The sequence below is a fragment of the Scyliorhinus torazame genome, chromosome 4 (genome assembly GCF_047496885.1).
Source record: "Scyliorhinus torazame isolate Kashiwa2021f chromosome 4, sScyTor2.1, whole genome shotgun sequence".
Classification (NCBI taxonomy): Eukaryota; Metazoa; Chordata; class Chondrichthyes; order Carcharhiniformes; family Scyliorhinidae; genus Scyliorhinus; species Scyliorhinus torazame.
In genome coordinates, this window is record NC_092710.1 from 188013514 (window position 1) to 188033026 (window position 19513).

The window sequence follows — 19513 nt, forward strand, 5'->3', positions numbered from 1 at the left end:
GTTGCACATCAGATGCACGATACTTGACAGAAGATAGGTTCAGTTCCAGTGGCAAGGGAACCACCGACTGGGAATCTCCCTATTGCTGCAGCCTTCACCTGTTATCCCAGCTGTTAATATCACATGAGTATCTTCTGCCTGATCCGCCATTGAGAACTTGTTTTGGATTACGCTTTGTCTGGTTCCTCCCCACCGACCTTACCATCATGGGTGACCCTGCCAGGATCATCGTCCTCAGGATGAACAGAATGTTCAAGCCTCTCTGAAGGAGGTGTCCTGAGATGAGACCCCTTACAACCGGATAGCTAGGATAACACTAGAATAGCTCTACGTAAATTAGTTTATTGAGGATTAAGACTAATCATAGAAAGTATACCCAGTAATCATTATCACCCATTAAATATGTATTCTTAGAACATAGCAGTAATAAGCATTTAAACTCTTGCTAATAGTAGTGGCCGCAATGTATGATGGGATTTAAGCTAGCTAACTTGACCACATTCCTAAGGCAGACTGAAATAACATGGTCAGTAATAACACAGCCAGCTCAATAAACAGTTCAGCATTCAGTGCTCAGACAGACTATGGTACGGGCAGGAACCAACTGAAATAAGAGAAATGAGAGTCAGGGAGGGTCTTGGAAAAACAACAGATGGCCAGGGAACATGGGGCTAAATTATGAGCTGATCACCATGCTGCCTAAAGTAAAATTCATTGGTCAAGGTAAAATCGACAGCTGCAAGGATCGGATCGAGTCCAAATGGGGTGGGCTGATGATTTTTGGAAATTGTATAACTACTGAACCCAGAGCAATGTAAAACATGGTGGTTTTGACCTTTATCCAAATCACTGTCCCTCTTACATTGACCAAGCTTGGAAAATAAAGCCGCCTTAGCCACAGTTGCTGTCTCCGTGGGACTTTGTGTTTAGCTGAGCCATAACTAAGAAGGAAGCTCCCCACTTAAAAGCCAGCTCAATACTCAGTTCCTGAAAATGCTCCTACACTCTCCACCACATCAAAGTGCCAATCCACGGAAGAGAGTCCATGTAGTATTGGTACATCAGCAGTGCTGTTAGGAAGGGATTTCCAGGGATTTGACCCAGCGACAGTGGGGGAAAAAAGGCAATATATTTCCGAGTCAGGATGGTGACTGACTTGGAGGGGAATTTGCAGATCCTGGTGTTCACATGCATCTGCTGACTTTGACCTTGTAGCTGGTAGAGGTCATGGGTTTGGAAGGTGCTGTTGAAGGAGCCTTTGTGAATTGCTGCAGTGCATCTTGTAGTTAGTACAGACTGCTGCCACTGTCCGTTGGTGGTAGAGGGAGTGAATGTTTAAGGTGGTAGATGAGATGCCAATGAAGCAGACTGCTTTGTCCTGGATGGTGTCGAGTTCCACAAGTGTTGTTGGAACTGCACTCATCCAGGCAAATGGAGAGGGCTCCATGACAATCCTGACTGGTGACTTGTGGATGGTGGACAGGTTTTGGGGAGTCAGGAAATGTGTTACTCTCTGCAGAATTCACAGCCTCTGACCTGCTCTTGTAGCCACAGTATTTACATCAACAGAAAATACGGACAAACTCTTATTTACACGGCTGCTCTAGTTCAGTTTCTGGTTCTGGGTAATTCCTAGGATGTCAGTGGTGGCAGATTCAGTGATGTCAAGTTAGAAGAACACAAACTTTGTTGCTTCATTTCAATGACAGGGAGAAGATAATGTAATGATTCAGCTATTGCACTCAGGAGATCACAGTATATGCACTGATGTCACTGCCTCCTTTGCTTTCCATATTGCTGGGAGAGTAGGAACGTATTTTACTCTGCGTCTAGCTGTGTTTCACCTGACCTGGAGTGCTTGTTGCTGCATTAGCTGGCTGAAACAACAAGAGTCCATCCCTCAGGGCTGATGTTCCTCACCATGCGGAAAAAAGAAAAGTCATGCAATATCTCACCTAAAGTTGGTATTTTTTGGTCTTGATGGCTAATAGTTGTGTTTTACTTAAACCACTAGGGGGAATATGTTGCTGGAAAGTACAAGTGTCTGCTGTGTGTAAAGGAATTCAGCTCTGAGAGTGGAGTGAAGTATCATATTAATAACGTACATTTTGAGGTAAAAACCTTTACAATCTTCGCAACCAGAATTTTCTTTTAAATCAATCCTAATTAGTTAATTGCTTTGCATTTATAATTTTTTTTACTTCCAAGAAATTGTAAACTTATACTTATTCCATGTTCAATTGGTAGATTTCTGCATTGCCCCGATTTAGATATGTAGGTATTAGTGTGAATCTCCAATTTTGTTTACTAATGTTGGACCATGCTGAATAAAATTTGCTTCACTGTAGATAACATCAAGGACTTTGAGACTTTATTATAGAGCAGGGTTTATATGTTAAAGATATGAGTGCAAACTATTTGTCTGGCTAACTGAGATGTTGTCAATAGATTCTTCATATTCTTATCAGAATACTGACTTGAAATGGTTGCTGAGCTCAAGTTTATGTCAGTCTTCGGCCAATACGATTCACTCCATGTGATATGAAGAAACGGCTGAATGCACTTGATACTGCAAAGGCTATGGACCCTGAAAATATTCCAGCAATAGTACTTGTGCTCCAGAACTTGCTGCGTCCCTAGCCAAGCTGTTCCAGTACAGCTACAGCACTGGCATCTACCCGGCAATGTGGAAAATTGTCCAGGTGTGTCTTGTGCACAAGAAACAGGGCAAATGCAACCCAGCCAATTACCGCCCTATGAGTCTACTCTCCATCATCAGCAAAGTGATGGAAGGAGTTAGCAACAGTGCTATCAAGTGGCACCTATTCAGCAATAGCCTGCTCACGGAGTCTGCCAGGGTCACTCAGCTCCTGACTTCATTATGATATAATATAGTCTTTATTATTGTCACAAATAGGCTTACATTAACACTGCAAAGAAGTTACTGTGAAGCTTTACACTCCGGCGCCTGTTCGGGTACACTGAGGGAGAATTCGGAATGCCCAATTCACCTAACAGGCACATCTTTCGGGACTTGTGGGAGGAAACCGGAGAACCCGGTGAAAGCCCACGCAGACACCGGGAGAATGTGCAGACTGCACAGACAGTGACCCAAGCCGGGAATTGAACACGGGTCCCTGGCGCTGTGAAGCTAAACACTGTGCTACTGTGCTGCCCAACAACCTTGGTCCAAGCATGGACAAAAGCTGAATGCCTGAGGTGAGGTGAGTGACTGCCCTTGACATCAAGGCAGCATTTGACCGAGTATGGCATCAAGGAGCCCTAGCTGAACTGGAGTCAATGGAAATCAGGGGGAAACTCTCCGCTGGTTGGAGTCATATCTGGCACAAAATAAAATGGTTGTGGTGGTTTGAGGTCAGTCACCTCAGCTCCAGGACATCACTGCATGAGTTCCTCAGTGTAGTGTCCTTGGCAAAAGTATCTTCAGCTGCTTCAACAATGATCTTCCTTCCGTCATAACGTTAGAAGTTGGGGATGTTTGCAACTGACTGTTCAAAGATCAGCACCATTCGCGACTCCTCAGATAATGAACCAGCTCATGTCCAAATGCAGCAAGACTTGGACAATATCCAAACTTGGGCTGACAATTTGCAGACAAGTGCCAGGCAATGACCATCTCATACAAGAGGGGATCTAATCATCGCCCCTTGACATTCAATGGCATTACCATTGCTGAATCTCCCACATCAACATCCTGGGGATTACCATTGATCAGAAACTGACCTGGACTAGTCATATTAATACTGTGGCTACCAGGGCAGGTCAAAGGCTAGGAATCCTACGGTGAGTAACTCACACCCTGATCCTTCAAAGCCAGTCCACCATCTACAAGGCACAAGCTAGGAGTGTAATGGAATACTCTCCACTAGCCTGGATGAGTGCAGCTTCAACAACACTCAAGAAGCTCAACACCATCCAGGACAAAGCCCACTTGATTACTCCCCCTTCCACAAACATTCAATCCCTCCGCCACCGACGGACAGTGGCAGCTGTGTGTACTATCTACAAGATGCACTGCAGTAACTCACCAAGTTTCCTTAGATAGCACCTTCCAAACCCACTACCACCTAGAAGGACAAGAGCAGCAGATACCTGGGAACCACACCACCTGGAGGTTCCCTTCCAAATCACTCTCCACCCTCACTTGGAAATATATCACCATTCCTTCACTGTTGAAAATCCTGGTACTCCCTCCCTAACAGCACAGTGGGTGTATCTACACCTCAAGGACTGCAGCGGTTCAAGAAGGCAACTCACTACCACCTTCTGAAGGCCAACTAGGGATGGGCAATATATGCTGGCCTAACCAGCGACAGCCACATCCCATAAATGAGTTTTATAAAAGGTGGGAACATCAATATTTCATGCTGACCCATCACTGCATTTATGGCTAATGTCAATTTACGTTTCTAGGTTCAGTAAGTAATGCCTTTGAGTCTATCCCTGACTTTGTAAGTTAGTTTGTTTAAACAAAGAATGATTTTTAATATCAACAGAAATAAGACAAAAAGAGAATGTTATTCATAATTCTATTTAACTTTTTTAATGGATCCTATTGGATCATCTCAAGAACATACCTTAAAGGCTGATGCATTAATTCATAAATTATACAGAATCCATGGTCAATAAAATAATCATTATTAACATATCTGTACTTCTCCCTTTTCACTGATTTGACATCGCTTTTACGGACAGGACTGGTTTCTTCCCACTTCTAAAGCAGCTAAAGAATTCAAGCCCTTGGTGAAATTTAGCAAAAAACAACCTAAGATGTCAACCAAGAAGAAAACATCTACAAAAGTTGGCAAGAAACAGAATGCTCAAATGTTGTCAATGAATGAGGTATCCTTCCTTAAAAAGGTCCATGAGCCTTCAAAAGAACGTGATCAGTACAGATTTACTGATAGCGAGGAAGAACAAGATGAACAAGAAAAGGTGGGAAACTGGCGCCTCAAAAGACCAAGTGCAAAAGCTGAATTAAAGACTGATCGAGCCAAGAAATAAGCAACTCTGGAGGATAAAAGAATAGTGAACAGATTATGTAGCTTGGCATCGAAAAACAAACTATACGGGCATTGACTAAAACACAGTAACAGTTCTGCAGATAAATATAATTTGTATTCTATCTACAAACTTTTTTTTAATTTTAAGTTGTGCCCTCATCCTCATTTGTTGTTGGGAATAAGGAATTGGACCAGATCAAATCAATATTTGGGTTCAAGGTTTGGTAAGTGGGGGGGGGGGCGGGAAAGAGGGAGAGGGGTGGGGGGAGAGGGGCGGGGTGTGGAGAAGGAGGGAGGGAGAGTCCAGGTTGCGTGTGTAGATTTAGTCAAATAGTGTTTTTGTGTAATGTAAACCTTCAACCTCAAACTTCCTTAATAGTTGTAGTTTGAAGTCCACACAATGGAAATGTGGAAATGTACTATTTTTTTAGAAGGGGACTTCACCTTTATATCTATAGGAATATGAAGTCTGTCAGTATAAATTCATTGGGTAAATGTGTTCTGCATCTGTGCACCATCCGCTTAGACAAGGCTAGAAGTCATTGGTGCTGTATACTGGCAGTGACCAGGGTTGCTTTTTATATCCTACATCTGCCTCTTTGTGCAAGGGAAGAAATCTGTTTGACTGAACAATGCCTATTTAGTGGGGTACATGAGGTGGGGGCTGTGGTTGTGATATGGGGGGGGGGGGGGGGTTAGGAAGAACGTCTTTATTTATTAAAACATCTTTTTGTGGTACAGTTTAAACTTTAGACATGTTTTATTGCAGTGGCTAGTTACTAAGTTGTGCTGATTTCTAACGCCTTAAATCTTCAGGGCCAGGGATGAGGATACTTGTTGTAGTATCAATTTGATCTTTTGACATTTTCTTATGAAAATAAATTCTAGATTGTCAGTAGTTTTAGTGAGTCACTGATAGATTTCTGAAAAAATCTACATCTTAGTTTAAAAGCAATCTACACATGCACTATATTAATGACACTAATTTAACTTGCTTTATCCAGTTGTTACTTAAGAGGATGCATAATTATCAATGGTACAATATCCAGTATATTCCACCTGACAGGAATACCTCAAACCTCTTGAGTAATGTTTCACTGTTTATAGAATAAGTAAAATTTAGACCAATCCATTTTAAAAAGTTAATCACAAGAGATCTTTTTTTTAGTGTGTTGAATGTTAAACACTAATAGCAGTGTTAGCTGCATCTTCATGTCATGAGGAATCTGCTGTGACATCCAATTAATTGGACATTAGAAGAATGTGTCTTTTGACATGTGATGGTTTTCATTATTTACAAAACGGAATGGATCACAGTATGACAAAATCATTCATTTATAACAATTTATCAAGTTCTCGTCCTTTTTTTTAGTCTTATCTTGCTGTCAGTGAAGGCAAGTAAATTAAAATAAAACTATGTTGTTGAAATCAGTTTTTAACAACTAATCGTAATGCATACTTTCACAGTGCCAAAATGAGTATAGTTTATAGTCTTGATGTTTAGTTATTAACCTTTCTTGGCTATATATTTCTTCCTTGGGAAGCAATCTCAATAAAGCTTGTCAGCCAACGTCCTATATTATTTTTTTCCTATTGCTCTCTACAAATGCTGCTTTAGAAACTCATTTTTAAGCTCTCTCGATGTTAGTGTGGTGCTGGCAGTGGTTCTAACAAGAGGTCATTGATCTGAAATGTTAACTCTGTTTCTCTCTCCACTGATGCTGAGTATTTCCAGCATTTTTGCTCTTTATTTCAGCATCTGTAGTATTTTGCTTTTGAAAGATGTTAGGACAGGTGACCTAAAGCTTAGTCAAAGTGATAGTTTTTTAACAATATCTTGGAGCCCTAAGCAGCTATTAGCTGAACCGCTAATAGTGAGGTGAAAGAAATCAGATATATTTTCCCGAATTGTGGGTACCTCTTCCCAGCACCTCATTTTGTGAATCGAGGTTCTTGGGCTGCCGTGGGGAATATGGACGATGGTTCCAATTCTGTCCTTACTGGATTTTCATTTTCCAGTCAGCATCACTGGATAGTGATGATAAGTGAGAGCCTGGGTGGTTTTCCTTTTCCCTTCCTGGAGCAGTGAGGCCTATTGTCCTCTCTGCATGGTGTCAAAACAGAGATCAATTAACGCAGTAGAGACCAGCTGGCGAGCTAGTGGTATTGATGGTTGGATGCTATGGGTACTGCATAATATTTAAAAATAAATATAACTTTAATTTTATATAGCTGATGCAACAAATAGAAGTTAAAGAAACAGGTCATTTTGGTCTCTTCGTGTTATGAATCTTTCGAATTCTGTACCCCAAAGATTTGTGAATTCTCGGTTATCTTTTAAAAAATAAATTTACGAGTTTCCAATTCTTTTTTTTTCTAATCAAGAGGCAATTTAGCGTGGCCAATTCACCTACCCTGCACATCTTTTCGGGTTGCGGGGGTGAGACCCACGCAGAAACAGGGAGAATGTGCAAACTCCACACGGACAGTGACCCGGGGCCGGGATCGAACCCGGGTCCTCGGCGCCCTGAGGCAGCAGTGCTAACCACTGCACCACCATACAGCCCTGAATTCTCAGTTATCAAGCATATTTAAGTCCGAAATCGATAAATTTATTGACACCAGGTGAATCAAAGAATATGGGGATCAGGTGGGAAAGTACAGTTGAGGGGGAAGGCTTGAGGGTCAGTATGGTCTGCTCTTGTACCTGTTTTTTTTTTAATGTTTGTATCTTCAGTCATTGATGCTTTGGGATCAAAAAGCAATGCCACCTCTGAATTATTCTTTTCAACAGAAACCACGTGATGTGCCTTTAAATACGACCCTTAAGAAACATTATTTGAGTACAATACTTCGCAAAATTTGCCTTTATCTTTGGGGAGGCATTGATTGTAACAATTAAATCAGTGATCAATTGGTGCTTTTTACATCACATAGTTTTTATCAATGATATGGTTTATTTTAATTATGTTTTATGTTCTTTAATGGTTAAAAATGCAGTCAAGCATTTTAAATACCATTTAAGGTACTATTGGTATCTTCTAATCCAGGAACATGCTTGCAGGAAGCTTGTTACATGTAACCTTCCCTTCACATAAATTTAAAGCTAATACATTTTTAATAGCCACTTTAATTTGTCATTTTCTTTTTGGAGACTGAAGAAATATTACATTCTTGGATTACATTTTAGTGATATTATTTCTACCATCTCTTGTGTATGGCACAGGCAAATTCAAATTCAATAGCGATTGTGAGCCCAATACTCAAAATTGGCAGAAAGCAGATTTTTCACGTGTCTGCACGTACCCATATGTTGTGTGTGTGAAAATGTTAGCCCCCTAGCCCAGGATTCATTCCAGTGTAAACATGATGCATTTGCACCATTTTGGCTACTCAATATTTTGTGCATTTTCGCAAAAATCATCTCCTGTTCAGTGGAACTGGGTTCACTTCTGTGTATGTCCTCAACTATTAAAACCTTGGTCGAAGCAACAAAATATGAATGAGTACTTGATGGTCTGGTGGGTAAAGTGAGGAGGAGGCAAGAAGGCAGTTAAAGGACAGACAGTGAAAGGTGCTTCAACTGTGACCAGTAGCCCAGCAGGACTAATCGTGAGAAAATTTAATTTTTTCGCTGTCCTTAAATTTTATTTTTCTATTATCTTTATATACTTCTCTCCAATATTTGTTTTTATTTTCCTGTACAAACTTTCTCACTGATGAGTAGGCTATATAGTTACAGACACTAATTCATACTCATTCTCAGAGACAATGGGTGGGATTTTCCGCACCCCACACAACTTTTTTGCAGGGCTCACAATTGGCCAGTGGCGGGATCTTCTGGTTTCGCTGCCGTCAACAGGGTTTCCCATTGTTCGCACCCTTCGCCACTGGGGAACCATGGCTGGCGGTCACTGTCGACGGGTCCGGAAGACCCCACCATTGGAAATGGCCAGAAAATCCCGCCCAAAGTTTTTAGTGTTGAATTTCTTCATTGCAGCCAACTAACTTCACAAGTCAAATTAGGAAATGAGCAATATTTTCTATCAAACCTTAGTGTGGTCATTGTTAATGAGTTGCAGCAAGTAAATACATTGATTTGAGCCAAATTTGTACTTTGATTACAAATACTGTCAAGCATTTACACTTTGAGAACTCTTCCCTTACAATAAACCATCTGAAAAATTGAATGGCATAAAACTTTTTGTCTCTGGGATTCTCAGTGGGACATCAGCACTTAATGCACTCATCGAAAATTCATATCGTTCACTTTCAACATTGGTATTAACTCATTCATTGTAAATAAGTAAAAATACAGAGGAAGCAAATACAGGTATTACTGGTTTTCTGTAGTAAATTTGAGGGTTTTATTGTTTTACTATGAAATAAACAAACAAATGAGAAATGTTGTAATAGTTGAGAGTACGACAAAGTGCTGGAAATTTGGAACAAGTCAATCAACATGTGAAAAGTAATGTTACTGTTTTGAATAAGGACCCTTTACACAAGGGTTTCTATGAAGTTTATTTTTTTACATGTTGCCGGACCTGTGAATTTTCCAACATTTTTGATATCTTACTGCACATATATAAAAAGTTCTTCACCTGCAATTCCCTGAACTTCAGATGTCTCCTATATGGAGAAATGTGTTTTTTTTTTCCAAAGACTTGTTCTGGGAGTTTGGCCCAAGATATGGAGGTAAAGAAATGTACTATGCTGATGCTATGCGTATATACAAAAATCTTGTTAGGTAAATTCTCCACAAAGTCCGTATTTGTGTTCAGCTCTTTTCTTGGGATGCAAGAGAAAGATGTAGTTGCCCAGATCTGTGGTTATGCAACTCATTAGGAGATTACACTGTTTTGATGTGTGAGGTCATTTTTTCTTTTTAATAAGAGAAACTTTTATTTTATGTATGTGAATCAGTATTTGAATTGGTGCAGAAAACTTGAATACAAAGATCAACTATTTGTATGTCACTACACATATTTGTTTAAATGTTTATGATACTGTTTATATCCTCTGAATTGCAGTAGTAAATGAAATAAACAAGTAGGCCTAACATGAAGTTTTAAAAACCTTGTTCACTTAATAATTCTGTCTGGTATAATTTGTGACATTGCCTCATCTCGTTTATCGTTCAATATAAAAATAATGATGTTCCCCTTCCCAAACAGCCATGCTCCATTGTATTTGCTTGGATGGGGATTCTCACATTTTGAACTTCTTTCAGTATTCGTCTGTTTTTTTGTTAGAATTACTAGGCCTAGTCCAGTTAATTATTTGTTAAACAGCGGTCACGTACCATATAACACCTGTACAAAATTGATGAGATTAATTAAAGTTTTGTAACAGACCATATTTGCCATGATTTTGTTACTTTTGGAGTTTGTTGCAGTCTAGGAATACATTATTTGTTCAGAGCATCTTAAAAAAAAAGCAATGATTCTGTTCCTGTTTTTCTCAATCTTTTGAATTTTCAAATTCATTGAGAAATGCAACATTTGAATCAGTGCATTGTATGTCTAATTTCATGGAAACATTATCTTGCTTTCTCTCCTTTATTGAGATCATTCAAAATAGGTTCAACCTAAAGATCCGTTTCTGAAATGTTTGTCTCTGTATTTGTTCAGGGAGATCCCAAACCACAGGTGTAATTGAGCAACCTGTTCTACATGCCACCTTTATGACTTAAACAATGAAGTTGTCTTTTAAGCATCCAGTTTTTAAATAGGGCTTTAAATTATTTGGGATGTAGTATTGCCCATTGGTATCCTCGAGGGCAGTGGCGCAAACAGATTTGCGAAGGAGCAGTTGTACCTTCATTAAAGTAGCACTCCTTGTGGTCACTGTTCTTAAGAACTCTCAGGACATCAAATTCAGCTTTTCAAGTTTGCCATCAACAGATGCACCTAAAGCCACTCTTGAGTAATTAGTCTGATGAAGTTCTACGGCGACCTCTTAATATGGGATTCATTGTAAACACATCTGTGTGTTGAATTTAACACTTTAAAGGTGGCCATCATCGAAAGGTATTAATGTGCTTGTAATGTAGTTGCTGCATTGACTGTTTAAAAAAAAGTATTGTTATGACCATGTATATCTTTTTTATTTGTGCATTCATTTACTGCAAGACTACAGTTTCACAAAAAATAACATCTTTGATTATACGAGTTAACCTTCATATTGTTGTGCAAATTTAGCATAACTACTAAATCAGTAATGGTGAGAAGTACAATGTCAGACTTTATATTGTGTTAATGTTGTTTGTACAAATGCAATTGGCTGCAATTGTGAAAGGATTGATGTTTTCATTAGTATATAAATGGCAGTCAAATATCTGAACCAATGATAAATTTTGCCCATTATCACTTTTAGGTGGAGAAAACTGTTCTCCAATACTCTTGGTTACTGGTGCTTTAGAATTTATTCACTCTGTTTTGCTGGATGGATTTCACAATACTGACAGTAAGGAGGTCGATGACTTGACTTTATGCCAGGTGTACAAGGACCTTCTCCGACAGCAAACTTGCATGCAAACAGAATTCTGGTGTCTCCCAATAGCCATAAAATGCCTTGAAATATTTCTCTGGTTTTCCTAATTTAAAAATTCCACAAATTCATCAATCTAGACCAATCCTGGAACACTAACAAAGATGGGTGAATAAAAAGAAGCACCCAGCACCTCTGGTTTTATACTGAACTTAAAACTGCGTTGGGGAAACTGGCAGACAGCAGCTGGAAGATCCTATTTTTTGTTTATTCAATCATGTGTAATGGCCTTACTGTTGATTTGCCATTTCTTTTACTTTATGGTTATCATTTTGATCCATGGATATTTAATGGACATATACCTTTAAGTCAAGCAGAGAAGTGAGGAACTCATAAGTTTCTTTTGAACAGAAGAACTCAGACTTTTGGCCCTGAGCGATTGGAAGGATTTGGTTCGATTGGCTGACTGGTGGCCAATGAATTGGCCAAAGGCTGTATTCTGCCCAGCGACAGGAGGCAATTGGGTCCTACCTGGATGGGGTGGTTTTCAGAGAACCAAGGAATGGACTGTCAGATCCTGGACAGTGAGGAACAGCAGCTGTGACTGCCTGTCTCTTTCTTCAGAAGTACTGCAGAGAAGTCTTGATCTGGATGAATCTGCAGTGAAAACCACTACAGACTGAAAACAAAACCTCCAACTGAAGGCCTAGATTGAAGAACGATGTACTGGAAGATGTCCATCTGAAACAAAGACTCTTCTACTTTCATCATTATTTTACACCCTTCTTTCCCCTATGTTTGTCTGTGTGTGTAGAGGGTGGGGCGAGTTAAAGAGAAGGGAGGTAGGTGTTAGATAATAACCAGTTGTATTTGCTGCACATTTAATTAGTTATTAATAAAAATGTAATTGTGTTTTAAATTTACCAACCTGGTGACTAGTTATTGGGCATCTGTAGACCAAAAACTTTGAGTATTTTCTCAGAATTATTTGTTATTTCAGTTCTGAGGCTCCAGGTCAAGTGGGGCTTGTAACACGAGATGTAGGTGTCGCTGGCAGGGTTAGCATTTATTATACAAATTTATTTGCCCTTGAGAAGGTGGTTATATGACATCTTGAACTGATGCAGTTATTGAGTGTAGGTATGCCTGTAGTCCTGTTGGGGTTGAATTTCCAGGATTTTGATCCAGCAACAGTGTAGGAACAGCGATAATATGAGGTGAAATTGAGTCAGTTAAGATTATATTCCATGGAGTTCAGAAGAATGAGGGGGAATCGCTTGAAACCGCTGAAATTCTAGCCGGACTAGACAGGGTAGATGCAAGAAGCCCGATTCGAGGGGGAGTCCAGAACCAGTGACCACAATCTTGAGGATACAGGGTAGACCATTTAGGATTTCAGATAAGGAGAAATGTCTTCACACAGTGTGGTAAGCCTGTGGAATTCGCTATCATAGAAAGTAACAGAAGCCAAAACATTGTGGGGGCAATACTCCGAGCCCCGGGCCGGAGAATCGCCGCGCCTCGACGCTGGCGCGCAATTCTCTGAGGTGCAGAGAATCGCCGCCATTTGGCGCGGCGCCAGCCACGGGCTGCTGGAATCGGCCGCTGGATTCTCTGGCCCGGGTGGGCCGAGCAGCCGCGCGGATATGACAGAGTCCCGCCGACGCCGTTCACCCCTGGTGGCTGCCGGCAGGAACGCTGTGCGAAGGGTCGGTGGGTGGCCTGTGGGGCGGGGAAAAGCGACCCTTCACCAGGGGGGGCCTCCGATGGGGTCTGGCCCGTGATCGGGGCCCACCGATCAGCAGACTGGCCTCTTTCTCCCCCCCCCCCCCCCCCCTCCCCGGGCCTACTTTGTTGTACGACCGGCCCCTGAACACCGACGCCATGTTGAGTCGGGGCCGGTGCGCTGAAGAGGTCCCCTGTGTTGGCGCGTTCCAACCGCATGCACGGGTTGGCGCGGTGCCCATTTGGCGCCGGGAAGGGAGGCTGGAGCAGCGTGAACCGCTCCAGTGCCATGCTGGCCCCCTGTGGAGGACAAAATCGGTCGTACCCGGGCCCGTTTCGCGCCGTCGTGAAACGCGACGGTGTTCACGACGGCACGAACACTTGGTCTCCATTTTGGAGAATCGCCCCCTGTATGTTTTCAAGAAGGAATTAGATGTAGCACTTGGGACGAAAGGGATCAATGGGTATGGGGCGAACCGGCTGTTCAGTTGGATCATCAGCCATGATCATAATGAATGGCAGAGCAGGCTCAAAGGGCTGAATGGCCTACTCTTTTTTTTTCCATGTTTGATGAGTTGCTACAGTGTGTCTTGCAAATGGTAGACACTGCTGCCAGTGCTTGCCAGTGGTGAGGAAGCCAATGTTTAAACTGGCAGATGGGATGCAAATCAAGGGGGCTGCTTTGTCTTGGATGGTGTTGAGCTTCTTGAGTGTTGGAGCTGTACTCATCCAGGCAAGTAGAATGCATTCTATTACTCTTGACTTGTGCCTTGTACATTGTGGACAGGCTTTGGAGAGTCAAGTGATAAGATAGCTACTGCAAAATTCCCAATCTCTGACATGCTCTTGCAGCCAGAGTATGGTGAGCCCCAAGATTTTGGGGGACTCGGCCATGTTAAATGCCATGGAACGTCAAGGGATGATCGGTAGGGGTTCTCTTTCGCAGTTGTGTGGCATCCATGTTACTTCACACATATCAACCCAAGCCTGAATGTTGTCCATGTCTTGCTACAGGTTGGAGTTAATGGCCCTCGCATCTGAGTGCTATGTTTGGATCTTTATTATTCCCTTCTCTCCCTTGTGCTCTAGTTATTTTTGTACCGCAGCTGCTGAAAATGCAAGCTGATTACGTTGCTGCGAGGTCAACAGGACATCTGGGACCTTGCTGAATTACATGACCCAACAGTCTGGCTCTTTAGTTGGTTACTAAACGTTAGGATAGAGAACAAAACAGTGACTAATGAAGAAGCAAATAAGGTGAATCCATGTCAAACTAGACAAAAGAGTAAGAAAAATTGGATTGAGAAAAAGAAAAACTTTTTTCAAATATTTTTAAAGTCTCTGAATGATTTATTACCTGCTGGAGTGAAATTTCACCATTGTAGTTCTTTCTAGATATCAAAGCTTCAGTCACATTGCAGGAACATAAATGTCATCATTAAAATGACCCTTTTATTGCCTAACTTCCTGGAAGCTTAATTTATGTTTATAATGCAAATCCAGCAGTTTTTGAACTAATGATTATCTTTTTTGTGAGGCTAATGGTGCAGCAGTGCAAATTGTCCAACAGATTGTGATGTTTCACAACTGGAAGTGTTATAACTTTGTCACCATAAATTGCTGGGAATTTATTATGCCAGACAATGTGATATATTCATTCTGGCCCATTCTTCCTTTCTTACAGAGGGCTATATTTATACTGAGGATGACTACAGCAAAATACAAGATGGTAACAAAATTGAAGAATGGGCAAATTAATATCAATATGGGTAAATGGGAAATGATGCTCTTTGATATGATGAGAAGACAGCCTATGAGAATCCTGTCCTGGTGCAGGGCTGAAGTATGTCAGAAAAGCTTTTTAAAATGGTGGCCAAAGCTCAGAGTTGGGATTCCTGACCCCACTTCCTGTTCTGGCAATTTTCATTGGTGAGGGAAAAGGTGGAAGCCCGCAGACTGCTATCTTGTTGGCACCATTGCGGATGTGGTCAATTCGTAAATTTTGCCATTTGCTGAAGGCAGGCAGACTTTAATAGTCAACTTAAATCACTCGATAGAGAGGTGAGAACTTAATTAAAACTCAATACAAAAGGTTGTTACTTTGCATACTATTTTGAAATATTGTAGCCTACGTTGTATCTGTTCTAACTGAAGTGAGTGATGATAAAGCTGTGCTTGGGAAGTGACCATTAAATAATGAGACTGCCAGATTTAGTTCCAACATCTGGCGAACTGTCAAAGGAAAGAATAGTATTGTGGAAGTGGAACTGTCTTCAAATGCATTAGGTTGGATTAAATGGATCAAGTGTAACTCTGCATTGGAGAATATTGAAAGTCTAACCCAGTTTGAAATCCAGAGCTGATTTTTTTCCTTGAAGTTTGGTTCAGCCATCTGTTTGGCTGTTTCAAAGTTTTGAGAGATGTCTGAGCTTTTGGCTGCCTTCAAAGGGTGTAATGGATTCTGTTTAGGGTTTGTTTTTTATACAGCTCAGGGGAATGTCAGTTTAATGTTTTGGCTGTTTTTTAACCCACTAATGAATTCTGCTCAGCAGGGTTTATTTACACAGCTTTTCAAAGACTTCCAAGTTCTGTTTATAATGGATACTCTGAGAGTGGCGTGGGGTCCTCCACGCTGATCTTCAGAACTGGCTGGATACATTTGTGAATGAACATGTGCTTTTTATCTTGGCTGCCTCTACATTGGTCCACCTTGTCTCTGCCTTGCACTTGCCATTAAAGATGGATGGTACAACTCCAGGTCACCATCTCAGCCGGATAAAAGTCCTACTGGTGGGCATTACCAGGAAGGATGTGGCATTATGACATTGGGAAAATGCCATCTCTATGGTGGAAATCTAGCCCAGCAAGTCTAAATATGGTAATAGCACAAACGGTTCTAGGAATACAGATTCACAGATCAATAGAAGTAACAACACAGCAAAACCGTAAGTGCAAAGAAAGGACTGGAGTTCATTTTCCAGAGCAGTGACATGACGGCCGACGTTATGAAATCCAGTCACGACCGGCATTTCTGAAAGCCGGTCGCGGTTGTTGGGCACTACTTCCTGTGATCGGGCGACTGATGCCCCCATGACCTTCCTGACACCGGCCCACTACCCACCTAGAGGAGAATTCAAAAGCAGTGAAATTGTGGTAAACAGGTACTTGGTTAAATCAGGTTTTGGAGTACTGTTTACAGTTCTAGTGCTACAAAACAAATATGGAAGTACTGGATAAAGTGCACTCCAACAGCGTTTTTCAAACTTTTTTTCCGGGGACCCATTTTTACCAACCGGCCAACCTTCGGGACCCAACCTGGGCGATCTTCGCAACCCACGCCGGCCGACCTGCGTGACCCACCATTTTCTCTTACCTTGCTGCTGACAAAATGGAGGAATCGCAATCGCGCCCAAAGCACGTGATATCAACGTTCGGGGGGGGCCTGCTCTCTGCCTCCCTTCAGGCAGGAAGATTACATAGAATGTTTTTTTTTTAATTCTGCGTCTCCAATTGTGCAAATTTGCAGGCAACAGCCGCAGCAACCGACTTTTTTTTTTTACAAGTTCAGAAGGGCTTTTTATTTGATGAAATTTTACAGGGAAAAAAGTGCAGAAACTGAAAATGTTTTTGATACACCATCAATAACACCCAACAAGTGATGAACGTAACTGAGGCTTTAATACACTAAACAGCAAGCCTCCTGCTTCTGGACCCGAACTGGGTCGGAGGCAGAGACTTGCCACCTTTATACATAAGCCCGAGGGGAGGAGCCACAGGTGGAGCCAGCCTGGAGAAGCACAGGCATGCACAATACAATACATATAATGCAATAGCGTGGTTTACCACATTCACTCCCTGTTTTTAAAAAAAAAAGGAGTCCGGCGGGGGTGAAGTGGTCTTAAAGGTCAAGTCTGTCGGGGGCCTTGACCTTCCGCCGTGATCGCCTCAGTCCCGGCTATGGTGTGGGCGCCGGCGTCGAGACCTGCGCGTCCGAGAGCGTGCTGTCTTCTTCACCCAGATGTTGAGTCAGCGAAGGGGTGGGGGGGCAGTGTATGGGCGGAGGTGGTGGTGCTTGTCGCTGGTGGGCCCGTGGGTGTCAGCTCGTGAGGGAGGTGGGCAGGGGTGTGGGAAGACGGTGTAGGGTGGGGGGTGGTGGTGATGGTCGCCGGGGAAACTGCCAAGTCTCGAAGGGAGGCCGTGTCCTGCCGCCCGTCCTGGTGTGCCACGTAGGCATATTGGGGGGTTGCATGGAGGAGAAGGACCTTCTCAATGAGGGGGTCGGTTTTATGGCTCCTCTCGCATGCTTCCGGAGAAGGACGGGCCCCGGGACTCAGCCAGGATGGAAGCGAGACCCCGGAGATGGATTTCCTGGGGAAGGCAAACATACGTTCATGAGGTGTCTCATTAGTGGCTGTACATGGGAGCGACCAGATGGAGTGGAGCGCATCAGGGAGGCCCTCCCGCCAGCGGGAGACTGGGAGATCTTTCGACCGTAGGGCCAGAAGGACGGCCTTCCAGACCGTTGCGTTCTCCCTCTCCACCTGTCCGTTACCCCGGGGGTTATAGCTGGTCATCCTGCTGGAGGCGATGCCTTTGCTGAGCGGGAATTGATGCAACTCGGCGCTCATAAAAGAGGAGCCCCGATCACTGTGGATGTAGGCGGGGAACCCGAACAGGGTGAAAAGACTGTGCAGGGTCTTGATAACGGAGGCAGAGGTCATGTCAGAGCAGGGGATGGTGATGGGGAATCTTGAGTACTCGTCAATGATGTTGAGGAAGTACACGTTCCGGTCAGTGGAGGGGAGGGGCCCTTTGAAGCCCATACTGAGGCGCTCAAAGAGTCTGGAGGCCTTTACCAGGTGTGTTCTCTCTGGCCGATAGAAGTGCGGTTTGCACTCAGCGCAGACCTGGCAGTCCCTGTGTAGCACAATCAATCACTCATGAGGCGAGAAGAGATGAAGTCAATCGATGACTTTATTATGCAGACTTGTTCCCCAGCAGCTCGGTTACAGAATGCGGCTGCTGGGAGAGCCCGGGTTCTTATACACCGCCTTACTGGGTGGAGCCAGCAGGCAGCAGATCCAATCAGGGCCCAGTGTCTGTCCACCAATAGCCTCTCGGCATCACTGGGTACCGTACTACCCCTAATACATACCACCACATTCACCCCTTGTTAAAAAAGAACCCGGCGGGGTGGTGGGTCGCATGGTGGTAGGGGTTTACAAAGTTGGTACTGGGATTCTATTAACACAGTGGCTATGCATCAATATCAACGGTTAACTATTTACAATGCCGCTTTTACTGGGCTACTGAATTATTTACAGATCTTGCTTTGTCACGCAGATTCAATGAGTCGATTAGGTGCCCTGGTCGTCCTTGCCGATCGTCTCAGCTCCGGTGGTGGTGCAGGCGCTGGCTCAGGCACTGTCGTCTCTGGGAGCGTGGCGATGTTTGTTCCTGTTTCTCTACTCCTGGGCGGGCATGGGAGGAGGACCGATCCACCCGGGAAGAGAGCGGCTGTGGAGTGTGCCAGCGGGAGGGAGGGGGTGATTGGTGTTGGCGGGGAGGCGGGGAGGCGGGGGAGCTCCGGCGGGTGCCAGGTCCTGCAGGGAGACAGTGTCCTGTCGGCCGTCGGGGTATGCCACGTAGGCATATTGAGGGTTCGCGTGGAGGAGATGAACCCTCTCGACTAACGGGTCCGATTTATGCGCCCGCACATGGTTTTGGAGCAAGATGGGTCCTGGGGCTGCCAGCCAGGTCGGAAGTGACGTTCCGGAGGAGGACTTCCTAGGGAAGACAAGGAGCCGCTTGTGAGGCATTTGATTAGTTGTGGTACACAGCAGCGACCGGATGGAGTGGAGGGCATCCGGGAGGACTTCCTGCCAACGCGAAACTGGGAGACTTCTGGACCGTAGGGCCAGTAGGACGGTCTTCCAGACCGTACCGTTCTCTCTCTCTACCTGACCGTTCCCCCGGGGGTTGTAACTAGTCGTCCTGCTCGAGGCGATGCCCTTGCTGAGCAGGAATTGAAGCAGTTCGTCGCTCATGAAGGAGGACCCCCTATCGCTATGGATGTAGGTGGGGAAACCGAACAGTGTAAAGATGGTGCAGAGGACTTTAATGTCCGTGGCCGCGGTCATGTCAGGGCAGGGGATGGCGAAAGGGAAACGGGAGTATTCGTCAACCACATTTAGGAAGTACGTGTTGCGATCGGTGGAGGGGAGCGGGCCTTTGAAGTCCAGACTGAGGCGCTCAAAGGGACGGGAAGCCTT

The 19513-nt window shown here is 43.5% G+C and overlaps 1 protein-coding gene across 1 annotated transcript in view; it reads left to right on the forward strand.

Moving 5' to 3' along the window:
• The window catches only part of znf512 (zinc finger protein 512), a 77242-nt gene extending 71988 nt beyond the window's left edge, over nt 1-5254 (forward strand). Inside the window, 2 exon segments of the mRNA XM_072499004.1 lie at nt 2015-2113; nt 4717-5254. Coding sequence (XP_072355105.1) covers nt 2015-2113; nt 4717-5025 — 408 coding nt within the window. The 3' untranslated portion in view covers nt 5026-5254.
• Nucleotides 5255-19513: the final 14259 nt, after the last annotated feature.